The sequence below is a fragment of the Betta splendens genome, chromosome 19 (assembly GCF_900634795.4).
Source record: "Betta splendens chromosome 19, fBetSpl5.4, whole genome shotgun sequence".
Taxonomy (NCBI): domain Eukaryota; kingdom Metazoa; phylum Chordata; class Actinopteri; order Anabantiformes; family Osphronemidae; genus Betta; species Betta splendens.
In genome coordinates, this window is record NC_040898.2 from 14,063,820 (window position 1) to 14,087,340 (window position 23,521).

At 43.6% G+C, this 23,521-nt stretch overlaps 3 protein-coding genes, 1 long non-coding RNA gene and 1 pseudogene across 13 annotated transcripts in view; 3 read left to right on the plus strand and 2 right to left on the minus strand.

Annotated features, from left to right (window-relative positions):
• LOC114845599 (rho GTPase-activating protein 44-like) overlaps positions 1 to 4,251 on the plus strand; it is a 28,812-nt gene extending 24,561 nt beyond the window's left edge. For 6 of the 8 annotated variants that reach the window (XM_055504576.1, XM_029133789.3, XM_055504574.1 and 3 more), the window contains one exon: positions 374 to 4,251. In XM_055504576.1, coding sequence (XP_055360551.1) covers positions 374 to 531 — 158 coding nt within the window. In that variant the 3' untranslated portion in view covers positions 532 to 4,251. The remainder of the gene's footprint in view (positions 1 to 373) is intronic. The other 2 variants (XR_008693270.1, XM_055504575.1) reach the window with 1 other exon arrangement.
• A 138-nt stretch (positions 4,252 to 4,389) lies between these two features.
• LOC114845603 (interferon a3-like) lies at positions 4,390 to 5,813 on the plus strand (annotated as a pseudogene).
• cd79b (CD79b molecule, immunoglobulin-associated beta) lies at positions 5,779 to 8,327 on the minus strand. Its single transcript, XM_029133794.3, has 5 exons — positions 8,153 to 8,327; positions 7,281 to 7,586; positions 7,082 to 7,200; positions 6,702 to 6,755; positions 5,779 to 6,412 (listed from the first exon to the last, which is right to left on the minus strand). Exons 1-5 carry the CDS (start codon positions 8,202 to 8,204, stop codon positions 6,323 to 6,325), a joined length of 621 nt encoding a protein of 206 aa, XP_028989627.1. The 5' UTR covers positions 8,205 to 8,327; the 3' UTR covers positions 5,779 to 6,322.
• Positions 8,328 to 10,284: 1,957 nt separating this feature from the next.
• LOC114845505 (uncharacterized) lies at positions 10,285 to 22,663 on the plus strand. Of its 3 annotated transcripts, none has more exons than XR_008693314.1 (7): positions 10,285 to 10,631; positions 16,441 to 16,520; positions 16,742 to 16,883; positions 16,953 to 19,085; positions 19,166 to 19,371; positions 19,775 to 19,968; positions 22,350 to 22,488. It is a non-coding gene; the product is annotated as an uncharacterized LOC114845505 (long non-coding RNA). The 3 variants fall into 3 exon arrangements; XR_008693315.1 differs by having other exon boundaries at positions 16,786 to 16,883; XR_003783900.3 differs by lacking the exon at positions 22,350 to 22,488 and adding an exon at positions 22,529 to 22,663 and having other exon boundaries at positions 10,286 to 10,631.
• Positions 11,199 to 22,588, minus strand: scn4aa (sodium channel, voltage-gated, type IV, alpha, a). The gene is made up of 25 exons (XM_055504698.1): positions 22,334 to 22,588; positions 22,130 to 22,250; positions 21,956 to 22,043; positions 21,742 to 21,870; positions 21,249 to 21,340; positions 20,797 to 21,087; positions 20,642 to 20,705; positions 20,376 to 20,517; positions 20,062 to 20,259; positions 19,797 to 19,961; positions 19,567 to 19,696; positions 19,163 to 19,401; positions 18,904 to 19,077; positions 18,455 to 18,811; positions 16,696 to 17,169; positions 16,452 to 16,572; positions 16,201 to 16,355; positions 15,951 to 16,124; positions 15,742 to 15,864; positions 15,266 to 15,547; positions 15,136 to 15,189; positions 14,884 to 15,021; positions 14,645 to 14,749; positions 14,120 to 14,390; positions 11,199 to 14,026 (listed from the first exon to the last, which is right to left on the minus strand). Exons 1-25 carry the CDS (start codon positions 22,586 to 22,588, stop codon positions 12,726 to 12,728), a joined length of 5,643 nt encoding a protein of 1,880 aa, XP_055360673.1. The 3' UTR covers positions 11,199 to 12,725.
• Positions 22,664 to 23,521: the final 858 nt, after the last annotated feature.

The following is a 23,521-nucleotide window of genomic DNA, read 5'->3' on the forward strand; positions in this document are numbered from 1 at the left end:
AACACCCGTGTCCGCTCTCCACCCATAAAACCCCTCCTCATCCACACAGTGATGCACTTCCTGTTTGTTCCAGCTGTCCATCACAGCGTGGATCATCATCCTTTGTACCAACATATGAGGTTGTGACCCGACAACCTGCTACACGTGGTCACATCTGAACCTAAAAACGTGGCCCGTGACTCTAAATCTCCAAAAGTACAAAAAAATAATGCCATAATGTGTCTCTGTGCATGATGACACGTCTCTCAGTCTGATCGTCTGTGACCCACGTGTGTTAGCTTCACCTGGAATGCGCCACCCGCCCTTTTCACCCCACTGTTCCCCTCCTCCTCCTCTTCCTCTCTGCTCACGGTGTCCGTTTTTATCCTGCCAGATTCTCTCTGCAACTTGGACATCCCCGTTATCAACATGGAGCTGGACGGTATCTTTGACTTGCCCCACATCTCCCCCTTCAAGAACCTGGCGGCGCTGATCGGCTCGGCCCACGTTGGAGCGGAGGCGGAGGATGAGCCTGAGAGCACAGTGCTATGATGTCCGCACACGCACGCACACACACACACACGCACGCACGCATGCATGCACGCACACACACACTCACACGCATGCACGCACACAAGCACACACGCACGCACGCACGCACACACGCACACACACACTCACCCCCCCCCCAAGCTCGATCGCTGACCTTTCACCTCTGCAGCCGAGTTTCTGCTGCTCAGAGAGGCTGACGTGTAAACAACAAAAAGAAACCTCCATGCTCATAATCACACGAGGTGTTGGCAACAATGTCATCAGGGGATTTTGGATCATTTTATTTGATTTTATTTATTTTGTTGCCTTATGTGATTCACTTGCAATATTGCCTTTAACGTTACACACGAGCAGGAGCAGGCTGCTGGGAGGAACCAGTGCTCTTCGCTGCTGCTGCGTCTCCAGTGAGTTTCACAGAGACGAACGGCCGCCTTCTGCTTTTCCTCCCTGTTTCCTCCCGTCTCGACTTCCTCCTCTGTTTCAGGGGTGGAAGCAGAAGTGTCCGGGGGTCCGAGTGCTCCGGCGGTCGTGCGGTGGCAGCGACCCGGAGCTTTTGTTCCGCCCGCGTGTTGTTCTGGAGTGCGTGTGTGTTTTGTTGACGTGTGGTAACTTGTGTAATTGTGCTTTATGATGTTGCACTGTTGTTGTGGAACTTAAGCAGCAGTGCATGTTGGGAAACCAAGCACCAGGTGAGACATACAGATCCACATCTGCATCAGTCAGGATATCGTTCATGGAATATTTATTATTTACAGAACATAAACGATCATAGATCAACAGACTGTGCATCATGCTGAGAGGAAAAACTGATCAAACAGAATCCATTCAATAAGTCATAATCACTTTCAGTTTCATGAAGGGGAAGTGCAATTCTTTGAGTTTCAGGGTAGAATGTGGAGCCTGTTGGGTGCCACCAACATTTATTTCAATTAAACCACTAAATAAATTAAGTCCGAGCCACAGCAGCAACTGGAGCCAGAGTCGCTGCTGCTGCTGTGGGGGTTGAATTTAATTTCTTGAACTTGAACCTGTCAGACATTAGGCAGTTCCTAAGTTTGCGAACCTTCAAGCAACCAATCCATTGGTTTCATTGGCTTTTAGCTCCAGTTTCAGCTTCTTGTGTTCTCTGATGTGTGACTAAAACGCTAATTGAACAGCTCGTGAATGAACGCCTGTCGCTGGTGGCACTTCAGGCTCTGCGAGGGAGAATCCACCCCAGCGAGGCGTCCAGACCTCCACCCTCATCTGATCATATCACAGCAGGTCGCCCGAAGCGGTTCTTCTTCACGCTCCTAGAGAAAAGGTGCTACTATTGTCACACAATCTGCAGCTTCGGTGGTAAAACAAGCACACTTTTTCCTGACGTGGCCGTTTCGGGTGCAGCCACCTCCACCCGTCTGGTGGTTGTGCTCCTAACTAGGGGCCCAGAGGCACGAGCAAAGAAACGTGTATATTTGTTTATTTTGCTGAGAGTATTTATACAGATATATTTCCGAGTACTTTTTACCAGGTCTGAGGAGCTGATTGTTTCCACTACACATTTAACTCATTTGATGATTTAAAACAACAACAAAAAAAAGAAGCAATGAAACATGGGACCAGAATTTCTCTGCTGCCGCGTGAAAGGACCTGTTCAGGAATCGGACGTTCGGTTTAGGAGTAAACTGGAACGTGAGCCACCTGGAGGACGGAGGTTTGCATGCAGCAGCAGCAGCGGCTTGATATTTGCCTTGCGGTGGGTTTTGTTGTGACCTATCCACGTTTGTAATGTTTTACTTTAGTCCTGAGGAACATCCACCACACATGACCTCAAAGTCACTGTGCTGCTCTGCCATCCTCCTTCGTTTAAGTGCGATATTATTCACAGGACCTTTGTAAATACTTAGACTTCTGTAAATACATGTCTATATATATACTGACAGGGGACAAATTTATATATATATATATATATATATAAATAAGATATAGATATATACAAATGCTGTATGAAAATATAAATTATGAACATTATAACATTATATTGGAGAGATATAATATTATAATGTTGCAGGTTCTAGCACAATAATGTCACATCCACACAAAAAAACATCAAGTAGACCTCACACAGTACAAAGTACAGCTCGTGTTGCTGACGTAGGCTGCAGGTCAAATCTAGTCTGTAGGGTTTCTGAACCAAACAGCTGTTAGTGCTTGTGTAGTAACGGACTTACCGTCCGCCTCCTGAACCCTGATGTCGCCAGGGTTTAAGAGGCCGGATGAGGCTCCACAGAGAAACGGCTGCTTAACTGTCTCCTGGTTTCAAAATATTGGACGGCAAAGTTTGACCCCTCGGTTTCACACACGAGAGTCACGTCCCTCATCTTTGATACAGTATTAGATGTTTCATAAAAAAATGACAGGTTAAAAAATATGATTACAATCTGCTGTTGCAGTTAAAGATTGTATCACTTGGTTGATAAAAAAAAAATTAGGCCTCGTCGTTTCCTAAAACTACAGTTTTCCATCAAGTCGAACAGACAAAAGCAATAAATACAAGTAAAGTTGAAGCTGAAGGAAACAGATTCTTTAAAATCAGTCACTTGATTCAATCTGATCCACACGCTGTTCCCATCGAAGCAGCCTCCGATTCCACAACAAGTATTTCTAATTGTAATATTTAAAGACAAGTGAGAAGCTGTTTTTACAGATATAAATAGGCTGTGCTGAGGTGAATGGTCTGTCCCGTCCTGTCTGAATGTCTGTGTACTGTAACCGTGCTGCTCTTCGTTTTGTACTAAAGGGTTTCAGATCAAGGCTTGTACATACAGTATTCATCACACACAACTTTATTGACAATAACCGAGTGGAGCAGAGAGACGCCACAGACCGTTTCCAGTATTACAGCTTTTGCAAGCATGCCCTTTGAGCACTAAAATACGAAGGCCTTTTTTTATATGAATAGGTGGAATGTACTGGTGATAGACGACGCTGACCTCATAGGATGTGATAAAGGCAGATCGTGTGTGTTGTGGACATAGTTTCAGGTTAAAAACAAGGGGTTTAAGGGGTATTTAATAAAAAAGACAGAGGGTGTAATGACCATCTGAAGGGAAGGTGTGTTTGTCCTGTGTGAATCTCAGCAGCATGCTTTTGAACCATGGAATACATCTCATGTTTGGTCCTATATAAATGTGCTTTTAATAGATTTGGAAGAAAAGGAGAATTCAGCACCACATTTACCCCAGTTTAGTCCAAGTCTCCATCACTTCTAATGTTTTCTTGAATAACTTTTTCTGTTTTCTTTATTTTTTCACTTTGTATCTTCTGCATTAAAACAATTCGATCTGTTCCTTTTTACCTAGTGAGTAAAAAAAAACTCATCAGACTCGAGTCATTTGTACCCACAAGTGTTTTTAGAGTAGTAATGTGCTGAGAGGTTGATTTACTTTATACTAAATTCCTACAGAGTTTGTTTTTACCCATTAAATATTGAAAGTTACAATGTGGTGCATGCAGCAAAGTTCTTTGCTCTTTTTTTTTCCAAGTAATTGGGGCCAAAATGAAAAGGGTACAAAAATGTGATCAAGAAAATGTATCAGAATAAAAGTCCTTTGTGTCAAACTCCAGTGATGTTTGAAGTGAGGAGGAAATGCCTTTTGGACAACACAGTGTAAGATAAAAGGAAAAAACGTGATCCTCATCAGAATGTTGAAACTATTAAAACGTTTTGTATTACTTCAATTTTCTGTACTTTTGTTATGAAGGAAAAAATCTGCAATGATGAATGATTCTGTGTTTCCCGAAGCCACTTCATGAATCACATAAAGCTGCGGTGCTGATTCAGATCAGGTTCTCTGGTTCCGGCGTGACAGGCGGGCGTCACAGGGGGGGCGCATCACGGAGCCGCCTTCCTGCTCTGACGACCGCAGCGCCGGCGCTTTCCTTTCACAGCCTCTAGTGGACGCAGTGTTTCTGACCAGCATCACCCTTACAGCACAATGTCAACAGGCCAACTATTACAATAAACATAAATAGTGAGCTGAGATTATATTGTTATTCATTGCATTTTTTAATATTAAGAACTTGTTCATGCATATTATTTATTTATGCATATTCGTAGTCATTTAGTGCAGCTGAGGTTCCCCCTAAGGACAATGAATCAAAGCTGACAGGTATGTTGGGTTTGACATTTCCGTGGTGGGTTTCCCGGGGTCAGGCGTCCTGTTATAAAGGAGGTGCTGCAGCTCTGCTCCGTCACAAGACACAACGCGTCTGACTTGACTCTGTGCAAAGGCAACTTTCAAAATGCTGAGCAGAACGTTGATTCTCTGCCTGTTGGCCGCTGTGTTCAGCCCAGGCTCCTCTCTGAGCTGCAATGAGACCAACTGGAAGGATGAGTTCCTACAGTTCAGTGACAGCTGTCTGAGGCTGCTCGACGCTATGGTGTGTGTATTGCTTTGACTGTTGTTGGTAGTGTTTATTGTTGTTGTCATCTGCGTGTTCAATCGTGTGTGTGTGTGTGTTTGTGATGCAGGCTAGTAACACCACTGAGGATGCTGAAGCAGATCATGTGACCTTCCCTACTGACCTGTACAGGCAGGCTTCTACAATACATATCTGCAGTTCATACACAATATGAAGCATGAGGTATTAAACAAACCAAGGACCTTAATGAGCAATTGTCTTGTTTCAGGCTGAGGATAAAGTTGGTTTCACAGTTCAGGTTCTGGAGGAGGTGGTGGTTCTGTTTCAGAAGGACCACAGCTCTGCATCCTGGGAGCAGGTCAGGTGAAGAACTTTATCCAGGTTGTAACTCGGCAGGGTGAAGGCCTTCGCTCCTGTGTGAGTGTCATCGAACAGATGACGAAGCAGGAGAGGAGGCCTGGGCTGCACGAGCATTTCATCAGCCTCTCAAGTCTCCTAAAGCAGAAGGTAAGTCTGTCTCTCTGCCTGTCTGTCTGCCTGCCTGTCTATCTGTCTGTCTGTCTGCCTGTCTGTCTGTCTGTCTGTCTGTCTGTCTGTCTGCCTGCCTGCCTGCCTGCCTGCCTGCCTGCCTGCCTGCCTGCCTGCCTGCCTGTCTGTCTGTCTGTCTGTCTGTCTGTCTGCCTGTCTGCCTGCCTGTCTGTCTGCCCGTCTGTCTGTTGATAATAATCTACTCTATGCCTCATAGAGCCACAGCGCTGAATCCTGGGAACTGATTCGGAAGAAGATCAAGAGACATTTGCAGAGAGTCGACTTTCTCGTTTCATCTGTTCTTCCTGCACACAATTAAACTTGAGTCAATCATATTTTTATTAATTTATGTATTTAAGAATTGTTTTTATTGTTCATTTGATCATGTGTTGATTCATACACACTGTACCTCAAGCCAATAAAAAAAAGTGTTTCTCCAGCAGAACAGAAACTTTTTTTCATTCTCTGGTGTTTTTCTCTCAGTCATGAAGCGGTGATGAGCTCAGTCTAATTAGTCGAGACAGTGTAAAAGTCCTTCACAGCACACATTGTAACACCACCTATAACTACAATTTAATTGAACTCTTTTTAGATTAAATTACTGAAAAGCACAAATATACAGCACATAAACAGTGGTTTTCAACAGGCACCTGCTCAGTTTTGCACATTTGATCTGTGCTCACATTAGGTCTCAGGTCGCACTGATGCAGAAAACCCCACGGAAAACATTTCACTGCTGGACGACTACAAAGAAACGGCGAACTGAGCTGGGACAGGGAGTAAATGACACGTCTCCAAACCCGTGGGGCCTGTTAACATTTAAGACACTGAGGCGAGCAGTGGTTCAGGGCTGTCACTTTCATTCCCACGGGGCCTCGGTTGTTTCGGGCTGCGCGTACACGGTGAGTTCCTCATACAGGCCTCCTCCACACGACTCGATGGCCAAACCCTGCAGGGGAGACACCCAACCCGTTAGCTGGCTCCAGCTCTCTGACACAGGAAAAACAGCAAATACCACGGAACCAACTCTGTGCACCTCCACATAGAACATAGACTGAATTAAGACGTGAGCGCTGCCGTGAGGAGACAATTGTGGTTAGAAGCTCAGCGGTGCGAGGAGGCGCTGTCTGCTTGGTCCTCGTGAAGACGCGCAGCTGCGGCGTCCGCTCAGCGACGATTAAAGGTCACGTGCGATAAAGGAAGTCGTCTCTGAGCGCAGCAGAGATGAGTCCGCTCACCTCGTAAATGTGGTCCGTTTCAGGCTCCTCGTAGATGCCGTCCTCCTTCTGCCGCTGATTACGAAGAAAACACAGGAGAGATGAGTGTGAGCATCACCTGCCTCACTATCGTCCAGGCCTGTTTGACTGTGACCTCTGACCTCTCACCGCTGTAAAAATCCCATAATAAAACTGAAACCTCAACACCTCTGAACCCAGAATCGACCGTAACATCTATGAAAGTGGCTGCTGAAATCCTGTCACAGAGCGGCATGGCTGCCACTAAAGCATTTTGCTTTTCAAACGATCTTTCACAGAAGCCTGATGTCTGAATGGAGGCGCTTTGTTCTGCCTCCTCTGCCGTCTGGGAAGGATTCGCCTCAGGCGTTTTTGTCGCTCACCAGGTTGTTTTTGCGCAGCACCACAGCAGCAATGCATGCGGCCATCAGCAGGCCCTGGAGGATGATGAGGCCGTCCTTCATCCTGGACCGGTGCACTGCAACGCTGATGTCAGTCCATTCTGCAAAGGAAAAGAGTCGCCTTAATTGTGCTGTCGCAGGCTTTGAACCAATCAAATTGCTCAGTGTTACTGACACTCACTGACAACTAGAAGATGAGTTCCAGATCCCCATACTTCGTTTGTCTTACAGAAATACACCCCGCTGTCTTTTGCGAATACTTTGTGTATCATTAAAACGCTGCTATTAGTCTTTTTCCTGTCATGAAAACTGAATTCGTGCCCTGCTTTCACCAGCGTTCTGTTCTCCGGCTTGTCGTTGGGTGCTCCCTTGTACCACTGGACAGTGGCCGACAGGTCTGACTTCGAGGGCAAACAGTAAATCATCACGTTCTCTGTGTTGGTTTTCAGACCGTAAAAGCGAGGCCTCTGAGAGAGCTGCAGAGAGACTGGGCAGACAGAAACAGAGGCGGTCGATGAAAGAGGTGAAGACATTCTGCCTTGTTATATTCATGCTTAGGATTATATGGTAAAAACTTTTCAGCAATACATTTAAGAGAGCAATCATTAGTTGTGGCTCTAATTAAGAATTGGTGGGAGACAATATGACTGATGCACTGGTTGATCCAGCCTAAAGTCAATATGTGATACTGTGCATTCAAATAACAAAGTAGACATTAGTTCATTAACATGACAATAATATTATAGTCTTTGTCTCAACAGAGAACTTCCTCTTTTTCCCCAGATGGTCAGGAAGTGTTGCTACTGTGGAGTCAAAAATAACATGCAAACAGCGTCTCTGCCGTGTGATCGAATGTGTGAAAAAGACAATTAAGTTAAATTACAATTCCTGTGGAACTCGTCCTAAAGGTTACACGGCCGCTGTAACATTCACACACTGATAATGATTCACATTTAATACCAAAGCTTTTTTCATCTTCACACACACATTTCATGTTAACAGGCACTCAGTCTCAATTAAATAGATGTTAAAGTGCAAGTGTTTATGACCTACCTGAGAGATGGACTAAAGCAAGGCCACAGCATCCAGCCAGCAACCAGCGCATGGTGGCACCCGAAAGAAGACTGCTTCCAGCTCCACGTCGGACGGCGTGAAGACGTGAAGAAGAGGAAGACGAGTCTGCACCGGCGGCGGCGGCGCAGTCTGTCACTGCACAGGTTCTACAGCGAAGGGAAATGAGGGAAGGCGCGCGCGACCAAAATAACCCTGTACGGCCCACGCTTCGATTAGGAACGGGTCAACATTCATTCACACGTTTCACTTTAGGGGCAAAATGAAAACAGCTGCCAACTAAAGCATCCAAGGATGTGAAGGATGGTTTTAAATAATATTTTACGGTAACAACAGCAAATTATTATCAGGTCAGTTCCAGCGCAGAAAGAATACCCGAGTTTCAGTGTCACCGAAGCGACTCCTTTTAGTAATTCTGTCTTTTTAATTTAAAACGCTTTTCCGATGTTGAATCTCCAGAGGAACTGGAGGAACCAGTGAGAAAATAATCTGCTCTCATCTGATGTACTGTCACGCACTTGTTATCTTAAATTATAGCTGCAATCTCGCAGATTTATCTTCAAACGTAAACCTTGGCCTCGATGTGAAAACATGAGCAAAGCGTCACACATGCACAAAGACAGGCTGTAGTTTTAAATGGTGAATATCTCAGTTTGTAGCTTCACTGCTTCTCTCTCACAGAAGGTTTGACATTTAAGATGGATGAATTTCCTCCGTCGTGCTGCGTTGGAACTAATGAGTATTTCCCCTTTTTTGTCTTTTACTTGATGTTGACTAAACCCTCAACCAGTTGCTTTTCTTGGTGGAGGTGAAGGTTTTGATGCAGGGAATGAGGCAAAGGTCCTGAGACTGCTCTCATGAAGGGACTAAAAAAAGGAGAATATATGTGGGTCCATTGTTTAGCAACTGTGAATTTAATGCCATAGATGTTAGGACATATCTGCTTCATCTGGGTTTTGCTTCTACAGTAAACAACTCTGTGTAGTTGTTCTATTTTGTATTTTGTTATTTACACTGCAGATAAATGCAGATATCCTTTATTACACTGCGCTGTGGTTTGTGCTATAATAAGTGGTTCCACAGCTGGAAGGTCACGAGGTTGACCTCGTACGTCAGATGTGACTTTTCTGACTGGAGGTTGCGTGTTTTTCTCAAGTGTTGTTGGTTTTCCCCAGGTTTTCTGCTCTAATCGCACACATCATTCACATTAGGGCAGTTTATGTTACAGCTGTAACTGAGTGGGTACCGTTGCACCACGAAGTCCACAGCTCTTTGTGTTGTTATGCACGGTCCACATGCAGTCAAGGGTGAAGGTTTAAGGTCGGCCAAGCGCGTCGCATTTTCATAATTTTCGAAGCAAATATGAATCTCGCAGCGCTCGCTCACTTTTTCTGTGCGGTGTTTTCACAGTGTGTGAGCAGGAGATGAACCGCTGCCTTTAACAACCTGACAGGAAACACCACCCTCCTCTAAACACAATGAATAAAATGTGACTCAGATCGGGACGTGGCATTTAGTGTCTAAAGGCGAGGGCCTCTCATCATATTAAGTTTCATTTTAAATCCTTTTATATATTTGAAAACTGTGGCTGTGGCTCGCCCACAATCTAACCCTCTTACAATGAAAATTATATTTTGGGGTGAGTGGCCCCAGTACAACCGGTGAAGTCACTTTAATTCCATAGACCAATTATTAAGAAAACAAGAAATGCAAATAATCAGTGGGCACAGCTCCTCACACTGCATCCATCAGCTAGGTAACACAATCAGAAAGCTGCAACACACAACAGAGTAACTGCACAGCTGAGCTCACATCCTTTTTATGTAATGTCAAGCAGCACTGGGCAAGGCAGAGCATGCAACCACAGACACATGCAAATGGATCAGATACCCCATTAGTCTGAATCCCTTATCAAACAAGATAATTACAGCTGGACACATGAGCAATAATATGCCCCTAAATAAATTTTACTAGATATTTGGAAAACCACAATTGTATTTTCTCGTGCTAAACTGGTTTAAGTGTTGTCTATTATGTGTTTTTGTCAATCGAGGCCATTTGCGTTGAGAATAAGACAAATGGTGTAGTTTGGTTGTAATGTACCGTGATTGCGCTTGTATTTTACTATTAGGTTGGTTTTGTAACGTCATTGGAGGTTTAAGTGTCATGTCAGTGACTCTGTGATGTGATTGGCTGGTGGGAGGGAGCAACGTGAACCCAAGCGCGCGGGGTTCTAAAGTTGTACGAAAAATATATTAAACCCATACGGTTTAGACTAGAGTCATAAATCGACATAACATAACTATTACTACAATAGACTAGAATAGACTGTTGTACTGCGAGAAGCTTTATTGATGAGCCTTAATTTTAAATATTACAACCGACGTTTTGGGGTTAGCATCACGGGCTAACTAGCTAGTTGGCTAGCCACCACATATGAGCATTGTCCAGGCTGCAACAGGTGCGTTGTTTTGCTTTGATGGTTTTTTATTACGTGTGTAAAGAAGACCCAAAAAATATTTCAATGTAAAATGTTACTCCAGTAAACCTTTTCTATAGGTGAGTTCCATAAAATTGAGAATATTTAAGTAAGTGTATTAAATGCTACGTTTTACAATTAAAACGGTAGTGTAAACACAGCTTAAAAGGCTTCATACTGTAAGTTTGATTTCTTTCAGTCTGTTTCAGCTATTGTGGAGACTTCCCACCACACTCTTACTACACTTTGTGTGTGGTGTTAGAAGAAAATAGACCAACCAGAGGGTTGATGACGTGTTTAGTGGTTAAAACCTGTCTGACTAACAAATGCATTGGCAACAAGGGAAACGGGTTATTTAAGAGACTGTGAACAAAAGGGTTTATTTCATTGGCACCTAGAGCCGTAAATTATCAAGTTATACTTAGTTGAGTTTTTCGGGCGCTTTGTGTAATTACTACCAATTCATTTTGGCAGCTGGTTCAGCTCACGGCCACCAGAGGGCGTCCATGCACTCGTGTGGTTTCAACAACATAAACTCACAGCCTACTGTTCCCTATAATAAGAACTTTATTCTAACGTCTTTAAAATTTTACAATAACAAAATGATAAAAATACACGATTAACAGAAAAATATATATACTGTACAAGCAATACTGAGTGTAGATGTGACAGTAAAACTTCCTGTATGGCCCTCCCTACATTAGAAATGTAAACAAAAGAAGGACACTGTCTTGTGACTATGTCAGAAGAGACTGTAGTTCAGTGCAGCAGTGTGTTAATCGGTTCTGAAGTCAGTCTCCTGCAGGTCACATCCCAAAGATAAGGAGGAAAATAATGATTTCTGCTTTTTCTCCTAGGTTGGTGTGAAAACAGTTCTGAAGGAGAGAACCTTCTATTATCTCTTGAAAAAAAATAAAAGTGCTTGTATTCACACTTGTATGTTGAAAGGTAAGACATTTCAATTTCAGTTAAGACAACAGGTAAAGCAGCCTTTTTCATGAGGACAGACTTAAGCTATACTGATATTGGAGCCACTGCTAAAATAAAAAAGCTAATTCATATTCTGATTTAGTTTAAAATCAAGTTAACACATCTTCACTTGATCCAACCTGAGGCAAAACATATTGAAAGTGTATAGCAATTTTATAATTTGCAGTTCTACTCAACCAAGGTAATGTAAACACATTTTCACAGATGACGTAAAAACCTGAATGATGACACATTTCTAAGCTCCGAGGCCAAAGACAGACAAGGCATTTATAAAACATGCAGATATCGGTGCTGACAGGAAGCTTGTAGTCTTACAGTTTAAAGTTTGAACTAAACCTGGAAGGGATATAAATAGTGCAATATAAACTGGGCCAGTCAGGGACAGAACTGCATTAGTGGCCCATGCTACTAACAGGGGGTTGTAAATGAACATATGTACAAAATGTATTTCACAATACAAAATTATTTAGAGGTCTAACTGAATGAATCGCTCTTTAAGAAAGCAGCAGTAAAATGTCTTTGAAGAAAAGGGATATTTCTGTTTCTCATGATTTTAAAGGTGTCGTTAGGTTGGAAATTAGTGTACATGTTTTTTTCCATACAAAGAAAGTTATTTTTCCTTATTAATATTTCTGCCATATCTGAACTTTAAATCCCCTGGCCACCATCTGTTAATGAGGCAATCAGAGCAAAACCCAGTTATGTTGAATAGTTTTAGATTAGTTTTAGTGAAACAACCTCATTCTGTTTGTTTGTTTTGTTCAGGTTCGTTTTCTGTAGTAGAAATCTGTCACAACACAGATTTTGGTCCACAAAGATGTTTTATCTTAGAACAAAACAGGGATTTTTTATTTTATTGTCTGATTTAAAACAGCCAATTAGAGGTTTCTGTTGGATAAGTGTGTGTACTCCATTTTCTAGTTCTTTAACCAAAAAAGAGAATTAATTTATCATAAAAAGCAATCTCCTTTTTTGGTATAATGATCATAAATAAAGGCAGTTTAAAATTTTTTTAGCACTGTGTGATGTCCTCATTATGGAGAAAAGGAACAGGGGGGAGACATTTAAAGTTTCATTTGCTGTTTGTTATACAATCGACTCCTTCAAGTTTGCCTGCAGGGGCAAAAGAAGTTGGCTGGGGGCAGTGTGTAATAAAACCTCATTAGTAATTTCTACAGGTACAACTATGATGTTTGGCTCAGGTGGTTCTGGACCACACGATGCTCCTGTATCGTGGGTCACTGTCTCTGGATTAAGCAGCTGTTGTCTTACTAGAGTTTCTAAAGCAGCCTTCTCCATCTCTTCTGCCAAGTCCTGGTTGCTCCCGTAGAGCACTCCCAGCTTTCGGCCAAGCAGCCCTTCATTTTCTTGTGGAGCTTCACCTTCGTCCTTTCTGCCTATCCTCCTACAGCGGTGCATGAACGCAGCGTGGTGTATGCAGCGTTTCAGGAGATGCTTGCGGTAAGCTCTCTGTATAACTACAGCAGCACACTCCTCTTCTCGGTGGCGCACTGTTGTGGTAATGGGTGCAAAGGAGGCTGACGTGGGGTTGCTCAAGATGAACTTGGCCTCTATGCTCTCCCGCATTGCTGCCATCTCCACGGTGTCACCCAGCACCATCTGTGTGACAGCCAACAAGACATCCAGACAATGAATCCTGTCCCCGATAACCAGAGGCAGGTCCATTTCAATTAGGCGAAGCCGGTTAGGCTTTGCAACCCTCAGCGGCTCCTGTAGAGCATCACAGAAATCTGAGAGATGGACATACTCTATGAACTGAGTTCCATCCACGTCAAACTTCTCCCAAGTCTCATTGAACATCTCAAAGTCTTCCTCACAGAGCGCATCACCACTCTCCTCTTGTGCCACATTGAAGTTCTCCAAGATGATGGCAATGTACATGTTGACCACCACTAAGAACGAGATGATGATGTAGCTGCAGAAGAACATCATGCCCATACCTGGGTTGCCGCAGTTACCCCTTACGTCTGTGCCCGGATGCTCAAAGTTTGGGTCACAGTCTGGAGGTTCTCGGTTTAGCATTGGGAGCAAAAGTCCATCCCAGCCGGCTGATGTTGTAATCTGAAACAAACAGATGATGCTGCCGCCAAAGGTTTCAAAGTTAAATATGTCATCGATTCCAGCCTCCTTTTTGACATAGGCAAAGTTTGACATGGCGAATATGGAGAAAATGAACATGATGAGGAAGAGCAGGAGCCCAATGTTAAAAAGGGCAGGAAGTGACATCATCAGGGCGAAGAGAAGTGTACGAATGCCTTTAGCTCCTTTTATAAGACGCAGAATCCGACCTATTCTGGCAAGTCTGATCACTCTGAAGAGAGTCGGTGACACAAAGTACTTCTCTATTAGGTCTGAGAGCATTGTACCTGAAATGAAAAGAGATGCATATAGTGAGAGACAGCCTATAAATGTTTATTGTCTGAACACTTGAGTAGCAGTTTAATCAGTTCGTCACCCACCTGCGATGGACAAGATGACCACGACAAAATCAAAAACGTTCCATCCATTGGTGAAGAAGTATTGTCGCAAGGCAAAGAGCTTCAACACGCACTCCCCAGTGAAGACAACAATGAAAGCCACATTCACTTTAAAGAGGAAATCTTCCTTTTCTGGGCTCTGGTCATCTGTCTCCACCATCATCGTCACCATATTAAGGCAGATGAGTACCATGATGAAGATGTCAAAGAACTGCTGACTGATGAAGTCAAACACCATTCCCTGGATTAGGTTCTGCAGGTCAAAGGAAGACGGGGAGGAGAAACACAAATCCAACAAGGTCATTCGGCTTGTTCACACCAGCCAAAGGTCACCACAGGGGTCATCGATGACATCGCCGTGCCACACATACCAAGCTGATGTCTTCTTGCTCTTTACATACATACAGACACACATACATACAGTACGTATGTACATGATAACTAATCCTGAGTCTTTAGCAAATATAATATAACAAAATATGTTACACACAATAATAAAGGACATACTGTTGGGCGGGGAATTGGCTTCTGTGGCTTCTTGGAACCAAGTTTCTTCATGGCTTCATAGTATTTCTTTTGCTCATCAGTCATAAACAGGTCTTTGTCTCCAAAGTGCAAACACAAGAAAACCCAACAGTTATTTTGGGTGTTTAAATCAAACAATTTATGCAAAATAAGAATAAATGCAGCATGAAGAAGTGCACAAATGCCTTTTTAATTATTGCTGACATTCCCTTGATACTTATCTTTTTCTTTTGCTGGTTGAAATTGTCTATAATGACACCAATGAAAAGGTTGAGTGTAAAGAAGGAGCCAAAGATAATGAAGATGACAAAGTACATGTACATGTAAAGGTTGATCTCGTAAGAAGGTTGCTCCCCTATCTAAAAGGAAAAGCAAAAAAAAGTGGAGAGATGATGATTAACACTAAAAGAGCGCTGTCATCCAGCTGTGAGAATAAAATAAACCCAAATGATGAGCTGTTTGTAAATGAACACCTCTCTCGAGTCAACGGCAGCGTACATGATATCCATCCATCCTTTAAAAGTTGCCTGCAAAAATGAAGGACATAGTCTCAGCTGGTGTTTTATCAAGCACAACAGCTGTTCATTCTCCAACCGTTCTCACCACTTGAAGCAGGGACAGGTAGCCCTGTCCCACGTTGTCATAGTTAACCTTGACGTTGGCCCAGCGGGCGTCCTGCGTAGCTTCTTTGATGGCCATGCATTCGGTCCTGTTGTTGACCTCTGACATGAGGAAGCGCTCCTCTGACGTGGTGTTGAGGCAGCGGTAGAACTTGCCAGCGAACAGGTTGACTCCCATGATGCTGAAGATGAGCCAGAAGATCAAGCACACCAGCAGCACGTTGAAGATGGAAGGAATCGCCCCGACAAGAGCATTAACCACCACCTGCTCAGCAGAGACGGGTTTGAGTTAGTATTTTACTTACTAACAAACAAAACTAACAATACTTTGCTGGTGCTCTTACCTCAGTGAGCTCTGTTAAAGCAGCCACGGTGTAAGCATGCGTTCAACAGACAACAGGGTCGGTGTTAGCCATGCGTACTGGCTAAAGTTTAGGGTGTCATTCTTATAAAACTTACCCTCATCCCTTCAAATCTTGACAATGCTCGTAGAGGCCTCAGAGCCCTGAGGGTCCTAAGGGATTTGATTGGTCCAAGGTCAGAGTATCCCATCCAGTTGGCCACTAAACTAATCAGTGAAATCTGTGGCACAACCAAAACATATGCTTTTGAAGTATTACCGTAGATGTTGGTGAATGTGTAGATAAATCTAAAACATGTGAACTTACATCCACAATGAAGAAGTCCAACCAACACCAGGCATTTGTGAAGTAGGTCTTGAAGCCATATGCGACCCATTTAAGCAGCATTTCCACAACAAATATGTACGTGAAAATCTTGTCTGCAAACTCCAGGATAATTTTGATATTTCGGCGTCTTTCTATGTGTATGTCTTCAAAGGCCTGTTGAAAAATAATGGCCATCATTAAAGAGTCAGCATTACTTCATTATCATTGGTCGACTGAAGACAACATTCACCAGAGCGCCGCTGCTGAGGAGAATCATGAAGATTATAAAGGTTTCAAACCAGTCGTGCTCCACAATTGTGAAGCAGGTTCGACGCAGGTTCCACCATTTCTTGCCTTTGCTTTGGGTGATGTCTACAGTCAGACACGGCCAGCGGCTCACACAGTCTAAGAAGAGGCAAGGTTTAGGATGAGCAAGGACAAAAAGCAGCTACTGTCTAACTGAGCACATGTTTCATCTGCTGTTTTACAGGCTGCTCGTACTGTCAGTGAAGCAGGCCTCTGGCTCCACCGGCTCCGGCTCCTCTTCTTCCACTTCCACTTCAGGCTCAGGTGGGTGATAGTCCACCGTGCTGCACACGGAGGATTCTCCATCGTCCACAGGCTGTTTCATAAAGTTGATATCAGAATCAGAATCAGCTGATCAAACTAATTGTAGTTTGCACAATACAACATTTACATTCAATAAGTACATGTGGTAGGTACAGCGGGTGATTGATATCCATACCCTGCTATGCTGGCTGTTTTCATCATCTAAAACCTCTGAATCATAGGCATCGTGATCTACGTTGTCATTATCCTCATCGTCCTCGCCCAGGTATTCAAAGTCTGATTCTCCCTGGGCGATCGGCACAGTGAGACTCTGCTCGCCGTCCACTATAAACCCAGAAGGCCGGCCTTCAACCAAACAATTGGGTATTCCATCTGCTATTTTGTAATCCTCACAGGAATCCAGGTGATTCATTTCGATTCCTTCCGTTTTAGGCTCGGTGTCACCCCTGGGCCCTTCTTCGGGCTCCTCGGACTTTCTGCCAGGAGATCGCGTGGCCGTCCGGACGGCGAACGCTTTCAACCAGTTGATGCCCCGTGTGATTCTGCCGATGGCAATCTGGAGGTTGTTCATCTCTCCGTCATCATCTCCTGCTGAGAGGTTGTCTCCACTGAAGGAGTTGAGCAGCAAGGCCAGGAAGAGGTTCAACACCTAGGATGAGAAACATTAAAAGCTGAGTTTTTAAATATTTTTCCAGTATTAATAAGAATTTACAATTTAGGCCACGCGAGTAGCTGTTGATCACTGACTCAAACTGTGTAGACACTGAACTCCAGTAAAACACAAAAGCCATCACATATCAAATTGTTCGTCTCATGGTACTTATATTATAGCGTGTGCCTCCTGCTGCAGACGTGGCTATTTTTAGTTTCTTAAACCTACTCGTCTATTTCCCAGGTTTAGCAGGAGATCATGGTTACACAGGCAGGTTGTCTCGGTCCATGTCTCGGCTGTGAGTAAGAAAAGAGGAGTGATTTTATGTAGGCTTGTCCTTCATATGAGGGACTCATTGTTGCACAGTGATTGCATATAATGGGAGCCCTATAATCATGGTGTGAGTGTGAGTGGGCCAGGCAAGCTTTTCATCACGTACAGGTCAATCAGCTACTGAATGATTTTCCTTTAACACCCAGTCCAGCTGCCACCTGAGCTCTGCTGGATCAGCTGTCCGTGTTCGTTCCCACAGTGGCAGCAAGCTTACATGAGCTGGATCTTAGCACATACTCAAGGTCAAAACTACTATTTGGTGGCTCAAGTTATCTGATTTAAATAGAATTCTCCCTCTCGTGAAGAGTGTGAGCGTATTATTTACCTTTATGTTGTTGCAAGCAGTGTGCATTTAAATGCGAGGTGAGAGAGGGGTGGAGTGCTGTTGGAAGGCTGCGGGAGGAGTGTGACAAATGAAAAAAGCTGTGATAATTCTGGCACAGCGTGAGCTGGGAGTCTGATACATTTGTCAGCACTTAGCTAAGTCATTTCCTTTTCATTTCTATGAATAACCTGAAGGGGAAATGGCTTTGGCTCTAGATACTAAATATGATGGAGTGATCATTCATCAGTATTCATCAGCTGGTTTTTTTCTGTTGGATCAATGTAAAAGATGACCCTGTGTTCAGCTGAATACTGTGTTCTGGCCTTGCTCGAGATAAATCACTGAGATGCCTCAGCAAAGGCATCTCAGTGTGGATTAACAATAAACCTCAACACAAGCAGACCTCAAGTTCTCATGGCATTAGAACAGGATAACTGAGATTTAGAACAATTTAGCAAAACACTTTGTCAGCTTTACAGCTTCTCGGTGGTGACGGTGGTTCAGAGGTCAGTGAGCTCAGAAATAACCGTCCATTTATGATGCATGGTGAGTGCGTCTGAACACAATCACATCTGTCATCATATCACAGCATATCAGCATTGAATTGATGCATTTTGCCCTCACCACTAGATTTCCAATGACCATGACCATCATGAAGACGACTAAACACATCCCGGCTCCTGCCACCTCCATGCAGTCCCACATGGTCTCGATCCACTCCCCGCACAGGATGCGGAACACGATCAGGAAGGAGTGGAAGAAGTCGTTCATGTGCCAGCGGGGAAGCTCACAGTCCAGGGCGATTTTGCACACACAGTCCTTGTAGCTTTTCCCAAAGAGCTGCATGCCCACCACAGCAAAGATGAAGACGATGATGGCCAGCACCAAGGTCAAGTTCCCTAAAGCTCCTACTGAGTTCCCGATGATTTTGATCAACATATTGAGAGTGGGCCAGGACTTGGCCAGTTTGAAGACACGCAGCTATTTCAACACACAAACACAGACAATGATATGCATGGGGAGTAATGTTTAATGTAGCTCTGGTAAATGGATCGAAACAAATAGTTTCTCACCAGACGAAAGGACCTGAGAACAGACAGGCCCTGAACATTTGCCAGCCCCAACTCCACCAGACTCAGAGTCACAATGATGCTGTCAAAAATGTTCCAGCCAACCTGAAAGTAATAGTAGGGATCCATGGCGATGAGCTTGAAGAACATTTCTGCTGTGAAGATCCCAGTGAAAACCTAAACAGGTAAAACATTCGTCTTTACAAGGAAATTAATCAAGACTGAAATGTCTTAATGTGAAATGAACACAATTCGTATTCACCAGGTTCCCCACTGAGAGCATATAGTCGAACTCCGGGGTCATGGGGTAGTGCTCCATGGCCATGAAGAGGGTGTTGAGCACAATGCAGATGGTGATGGCCAAGTCAACGAAAGGGTCCATCACTACAAAGTGCACCCACTTTTTAAAAACCACCCAGGGTGTGCAGCAGTCCCACTTCAGGAAGAGGTCGGCAAACTTGTACCAACCAGGTGGGCATGGCCTCTGCGCCTCCTCCAACTCTAGACAAACAGACAGTCAGACAAAACACTCGGGTAGTTCAACTGCCAGTATCCTCACCTACAGCACAGGTCATCTTGGAGGGTTTCCAGTGGAGTATCATAAAATGTTTTATATTCGAAGCACTTCATTAATGCTACTTTCAGTGTCTCTGATCTCTGTTGTACCTTCCATAGCCGCTGCTGTCAGCACAGTAGCAATACTGGCAGATCTCTGTGTCAGGCCTGGTTCATCCAGATGAAGCATGCTGTGCACAGAGCCTAATGACTTCTCCCTGACTTCCTGATCTGCACGAGACTGCAAAATACAGCACATTAATAATCCATCCAAGAAATCTCAGCAACATCTAAATCTGTATGTTATAAACTTTTCCAGATTGCTATCGGGATTTGCGTACCTCAACCAGGGTTGGCGCTCTGACGATGAGACGAGGAACAACTCTCCCATTACAGTCCTTGATGTCTTGATCATTTTCATTATCATCATCTGCTAAATCGGACGCTGTCTGATGACTGAGCGACTTCTTACTGGTTAAAGTTGCTCGACTTCCAAGAATCTGAGCCTTTCAGGTAAACAGTTAAAGATTCTGTTTTACTGCAGACAGTGTGACTAACAGTGTTAATGTCTGACACATGTCCAAATACTTTTATCATGATGGATACCTGTTCTTGATTTTTGAGCTGCTCTAGCAGCCGCTGGAACTCCTCCTCTTTTTCTATGGCCTCTCGGCGTGTTGCCTGATTCTGCTCATCGTAGGCCATAGCTACCACAGCCAGGATGAGGTTGATGAGGTAGAAGGAGCCCAGAAAGATAATCACCACAAAGAACAGCATGTATGTTTTCCCAGCCGCTCGCAGGGTCTGTGTTTAGAGCAAAAGAGAAGCTACGAGTACTAAGTAAAAATAAATTCAAGTTTAGACTGTAACTACTTCAAATTGGAGGCCGCAAATATGTAACAAATGGGAGAAGTGCCAACCAGCTGGAAAAGGTTTTCCCAGAAGTCTTGGGTCATGAGTCGGAAGAGAGCCAGGAAGGCCCAGCCGAAGGAGTCAAAGCTGGTGTAGCCAAAGTTGGGGTTCCTCCCAGTCTTCATGCACGTGAATCCCTCCGGGCACTTCCTGTCAGGACAAGGATTAGACTTCTCCACCTGCACTCACCCTCTTTTGTTTCATTTTGTTAGTGTTTGAATTTAAAAGATAAAATAACAATAAACATGGGGGAGCTGGTGTGGATAGTACATACCCAGCATCAGAACTGTTTCCACAGAGAAGAGCATCAAGACTCCCGTCTAAGTAATAGTAATTATCTATAACCAAACCAGAAGAGAAAGGGAGAAATCTATTTCACTATAAACAATATTAGCTTAATACAGCTGACGTAATACATCATCCACATACCTGCGTTTTCAATATATTCCTGGAAATTGAAGGTACTGTTATGATACAGAGTGTGGTTTACTCTTGTGTTGTTGAGCAGCACGGTGCCATTAAACTCTGCCGTGCTGTTAAAGAATCCAGAAGCAGTTTCATTCGTGTCGATGGGCCATCGCACACATTTGTGCCGCAGGTTTCCCATGAAAAGCTGAAGGCCAACAAGGGCAAACACAGCGAGGGCAAAGACGGTCAGAATCATGACATCCACCATTTTCTTCACTGACTGGATCAAAGCCCCAACAATGGTTTTCAAACCTGACAGAACAAAAGGTTCACGTCAGCGGTTTCATTGAAATCTAAACAAAATGATCCACCAAGATTATTAACAAGCAGAAATTTAATAACTCCTGTGCAGCTTTGAATTCACTAACAAACCTACTATGAACTAATATTATAATATTAATAAGACCAATTACCAGGAATCACAGTAATTGTTTTAAGGGCTCGAAGAACACGAAAGGTCCTGAGGGCTGACACGTTGCCAAGGTCAACAAACTCAGTGATGTATCTGTGGATAGACATGGATGAATGAAACAATAGACCTAAGTGCTATTTGTTCATTTCCCTACATTTGCTAGAACAAACAGCTGGAGAATAGCTTGCATAGTAGCTAATGTGTTTGAATAGCTTTGTTTATTTCCAGCAGGCAACGTTGAATCAACGTCAAATTATGGTTGAATGACCATTAGATTATGTGTTGATTTTGAAAGGTGAATCAACGTTGACGGGGCAACATATTTCAATATTTCAACGTTAATTTAAAAGTATTTTGTTAACCTTTTTACAACCATCAGCATTCAGTGTTTCAATGTTGCGTCAACTTCACAACAATACAGTAACTGACATTATTTTAAGCATATTTTAAAACTGAAGGTCAGTTGAAGGTCGGTTGTGTGCTCGGAAACTTACGCCATGCTGATCACCATGAAATCCAGCCAGTTCCATGGGTCTCGAAGGAATGTAAAAGATCCAATACAGAATCCCCTGGACAACACTTTCACTGTTGCCTCAAAGGTATAAATACCAGTAAAAACATATCTAGAAAGCAATTCAGCAAAATGCAACTTAATAAATGTAAAACTATCAAATGAATGAATGAAGACTATGACAGTGAAGTACTCACTCAACAGTTTTACTCCACGCTGGAGGGTTGCTCATTGTCATGAACACACAATTCGATAGAATCGTTATCATGATGAACATGCTAAATAATTTAGATCAGGGTTAAGGAAGCAAGCAGGCTCACCGCAGTCAAACCTAAGCACACAAAAGCTCTGGCAGCTCCCATTCAAAGGATATGAATGTATGAGAATTTTGATGGCTCCTCTTCTAAGCAAATTAAAGGGGCTCAGAATGTAGCAGGCTGGTTCAGCATTGAACCTGTAGATCGTGTTTCCTTTGCTGATCACGATAAAGGTCTGAAAAGCACACACATATGGATGGAAACGGTAGCATTTGAGTACATCCTCAAACGTCTGAGGCCAAACATGCTCTGACTAACCTTCTGGGTTTTGTAGAAGGGGTCCAGGTCCTCCAGAGGTGTGTTGAGCAGCTCCGGTGGAGGGTCTCCGTAGATCATGGGCAGGTTCTTACCCGCCTCCAGATCAGCGTTGGGGGATGCCGGCTCTTCTCCCTCATGGGCCTCTACTTCTGCTGCTTTTGTTCTTTCCTCCTTGAACCTCTCAATCTCCGCCAGTGACTCCTGGGTGAAGGGGCGGAACGCATGCGTGCCTGGGCGAGGGAGCAGGGTCGCCATCTTCGCATTGCGAAGAGATGCCACCTCACCGGGGTTCCCTTAGAACGAGCTAGAAGGTAGGAAGGAACAGCATGGATGCACATACGAAACATGAACACTTCAGCAAAGGTTCTTTGCAATTAAAGTTAACAGTAATCATTCGTTTTAATACAAGCGTGATGCTCAGAATGAAATTTTCATTTCATAATTAAAAATTCAAATAATAATTTTCATAACTTTCAAATGTTGTTGCTTGTGGCAGACGCTAAATTTTAGATTTTTCTGTAAAGCCTTTCCTTTAACTTTAGTAATTGCACAATGAAGATTTAAAGCATCTGTAGAAAAGCTGTAATAAAAATGCATTTTCAACAGCATATAAAATGTAATCGTCAGTTTTTGTTCCATAGTTCAGTCTCTTACTGTTTGAGGGGCTTAGATGGTAATAAAATAAGTGTATTTGAATTATTCTTTGACAACATAGACGCATCTCATCTAGTGACATGTCTTAGTTGCATTGATCTGTCTGTAACTCCCTCTTTACCCTCACTCGCTCCTGCTCTCCACCCTGTGCCCTGTATCTCTGACCCAGCATGCATTGCTGCACGACGAGCCCTTCAAACGCCTAGAAGCACTCGGGACTGAGAAGAGCTTTGACTTTCCCACTGTTCTGAAGGAACCTCTGCTTGTCTACATCAGATTACTTACGTGTATTAGCTCAACAGGAACCCTGTGTCAGGGCCAAGTGGCATTAGCTTACATCTTTTGATGTGTTTAGCACACGGTGACGTTCTCATGTGGAGCAGCTAAGATTAGGTTCTCGCTATAACAAAATGTGTTAAATGCATCATAAACGCAGACGATGACACGCTGGGAGAAGGAGATCGTTGGCGTCTCGTTAGCGCAGTAGAAGGATCCCAGATCAGTCGAAAGAACAGTACCTGCAGTAACCAACAC